This window comes from Stegastes partitus, unplaced genomic scaffold (assembly GCF_000690725.1).
Source record: "Stegastes partitus isolate 25-593 unplaced genomic scaffold, Stegastes_partitus-1.0.2 Scaffold2638, whole genome shotgun sequence".
Classification (NCBI taxonomy): domain Eukaryota; kingdom Metazoa; phylum Chordata; class Actinopteri; family Pomacentridae; genus Stegastes; species Stegastes partitus.
In genome coordinates this window covers 19,992-22,698 of record NW_007580369.1, presented here as the reverse complement: position 1 = coordinate 22,698, position 2,707 = coordinate 19,992, and the positions used below count along the sequence as shown (strand labels likewise).

The 2,707-nt window shown below is 52.8% G+C and overlaps 1 protein-coding gene across 4 annotated transcripts in view; it reads right to left on the bottom strand.

Moving 5' to 3' along the window:
* The window catches only part of rsf1a (remodeling and spacing factor 1a), a 19,850-nt gene that overhangs the window by 12,364 nt on the left and 4,779 nt on the right, over window positions 1-2,707 (bottom strand). For 3 of the 4 annotated variants that reach the window (XR_521216.1, XM_008305811.1, XM_008305813.1), the window contains exons 6-7: window positions 2,010-2,117; window positions 201-1,503 (exon numbers count right to left, since the gene is read on the bottom strand). Coding sequence is in view for 3 of the 4 variants with exons in the window: in XM_008305811.1 (XP_008304033.1) it covers window positions 201-1,503; window positions 2,010-2,117 (1,411 nt within the window). In the remaining variant the exon portion in view is untranslated. The remainder of the gene's footprint in view (window positions 1-200; window positions 1,504-2,009; window positions 2,118-2,707) is intronic. The other variant, XM_008305812.1, reaches the window with a different exon arrangement.

Here is a 2,707-nt window from a genome sequence, read left to right as displayed (position 1 = left end):
CTGGACACTGTAGGTGGCTAACGGCTGCTGTAGCTACTGGACACTGTAGGTGGCTAACGGCTGCTGTAGCTACTGGAAACTGTACAACTGAGCTCATGTACTTCCTGATCTCTGCACTAGGAGTCAGAGCGTCGCATTAATCAGTCTAACGCTGTCACTGCCACAGTTTTCATGAATTTCGTAACTTTTTTCTGACATACCTGCAGATCCTTGCAGATCTCCTCAGTGGCCTCCCCTCCTCCTGCACCTCCTGCTGTCTCTCCTTCTCCTCCTCCTTCCCTCCTTTCTTTAACTTGTTTCTCCGGTGAGGAGGGATCTTGATCTTCAGCCTGATTCCTTCTTTCTGGAGCTCAGAAGAAGCTTCCTCCAGGGGACCCTTCCTCTCCTCTGGCCCAGCGTCCTTCAGCCTCACCTGGGCTGCCACACCACCGTTCAGGCCTCCATCTTGAGGCTCCTTCTGATCCTTCTGATCTGCTTTTAGAGGTGAAACAGTGTCACCAGATTCTTCCTCCATCTTTTCTTCCTTTTTGTTGTCATCTTTACTTCCTGCTTCTGTGACATGTGGCCTGGACGTTTCATCCCCTTCTTCATCCTCCTGTTGAGGACTTTTCTTCTCCTTATCGACCAGCTCCTCCGCCGTCCTTCCAGTCTGACCTTCTGTCCTCCTGGTTTCCTCTGTGGATTGTGAGGAAGCAGCTGCCACTGGTCTCTCTGCAGCTTCCGGCGGTTGATCTGGTTTTAAGGTCGATGGTGGTTTTCTGGGAGTTTGAGCCTCCGTCGCTGCAGGAGGAGGATCAGCAAGTCCTTTCCTCACCAGTACCGACTGCCGGCTCACCTCCCTCTCCTCCTCCACGGCTCTGGAGCTCCGCAGGTCCAAGCTCGGCCCGTTTAGCTCGTGCTGTTCAGCACCGGAGGTTCTGTGGCGCTCGGACGGACTTCGGATGACACCGATGTGACCAATGACGCCGACCTGACCGATGACCCCGATGACGCCGTTCTGCCCGTCTTTGTGCGGAAGCAGCACTGACGTTCTCCCATTGGTCAGTTCTTGCTTCGATGTCACAAGTTGCTGCTGCTGCGAGGCGGCCGGACCACCGGGAGGCGCCAGCGAGTTGGGCAGCTTCCCGTCTCGCCCGTGGCCGTCCTTGTTCTGGATTGCGGCCGGGTTGCAGACGATGATGCTGCTGCTGGTGCTGTTGTTGAGGTGGTTGCTGTGGAAGCTCTCGGCCAGCTTCAGCTCCCTCTTCTTCAGCGGTATCTTGGCCTGCTGGCTGCTCCTGACGACGGCTCGCTCCGCCTCCTCCTCCCTGTTCGCTTCCTGCTTTGTCACAGCAGCGCCGGGCGCCATGACAACAGATACAGCGTTTTTAGGGGCGTCGGCAGAGTCCTTCGGTTCTGATTTGATGACGGTGGTGATGGTGCTCACGCGGTTGTCGATGACAGACGGCTTGTGATGCGTCGTCTCTTCTTTCACCGCAGCGTCGGCGTTTTCCTGTTTTACTGCTGCAACGAGACAAACAGTCAGTCGGACAAACAGGAACCAACAGATCAGGCAGCATGAATAAACGGCGTCAAAATGAAAATCAGAAGGAAAACGAACCCAAACACTGACATTGGAAAAGGCCCACAAACGTCTGACAGAGGTGCAAGAAAGAAAGACAAAGGAAGGGCTCAGCTGAGGCTGGTGTCTCCGCTGTGCTTCCTCTGTAGCTGCTTTCAGCCTCTCTGTGGTGGTTTAGTCTCTCTAAAGTAACCCTGGTCAGAATCTGTAGCATGTCTCGGTATTCTATGGGTTCCAGATGTTGACCAAGTCAGCACCGGATCAGAACCTGTTTCATGTCAGAACTTTACTGATGATCAGATTCTGTCATGTGTCACATCCGAAGCTCGTTTACAGTTTAATTAGCAGCTACTCTCCCTTCAGTCGTCTCTCACTAGACAAACTGGAGCAGCAGCAGTTCCTCTAGTGTGGATACCTGGTTCTGGAGGTTTCTCTCTAGTGTGGATACCTGGTTCTGGAGGTTTCTCTTCGTGAACAGACTCGACCTTCTTACTGTCACTGTGTTGTTCTGCAGTTTTGGAGGGTTCAGGGTCGCTGCTTCCAACGGCCTCATCACCTGCATCAGCATCAGACAGACAAGAAGAGTTCACTTCAGCCTTTTTCATACCAACCAAACAAACTGCTTAAAGTTACTGCTGTGGGGCTACAGTGAAGCACCGGGTTCTCCTCCTCCAGCCAGTGTTCAGGAGATGGACCTTCAGCTCCATCTCTGATCCTCTTGGTCTCCATCAGCCTGAACATCTGGACGCTGCAGCTTCTCCTCATTCTGATAAAACTGTTCAGACTCTGCCGGGTTCCACAGGGATCAGGAGGGAACAGAACTGTTCAGGTCCAGACTCTAACCCTCAGCTGGATGGAGGTCTGGACTGATGCTGCCACCGCCGTGCTTCACAGTGGGGATGGAGTGTTTGTGATGATGTGCAGTGTTTGGTGTCCAACAGACGGAGCATAAAAAGCTCCATTCAGAGTCTCCACATGTCTTCTGGTGAACTCTGGTCCAGATTTAATCTGAGCTTTTTCCATCAGAGTCTCTCTCTTTGTCTCCCATAAAGCTTTGATGGTGAAGAACAGACAACAGCTGTTGTATGAACAGTCTCTGAAGCTGGAAACTCCTTCAGAGGAGTCGTAGGAGTCTTGGTGGTCTCC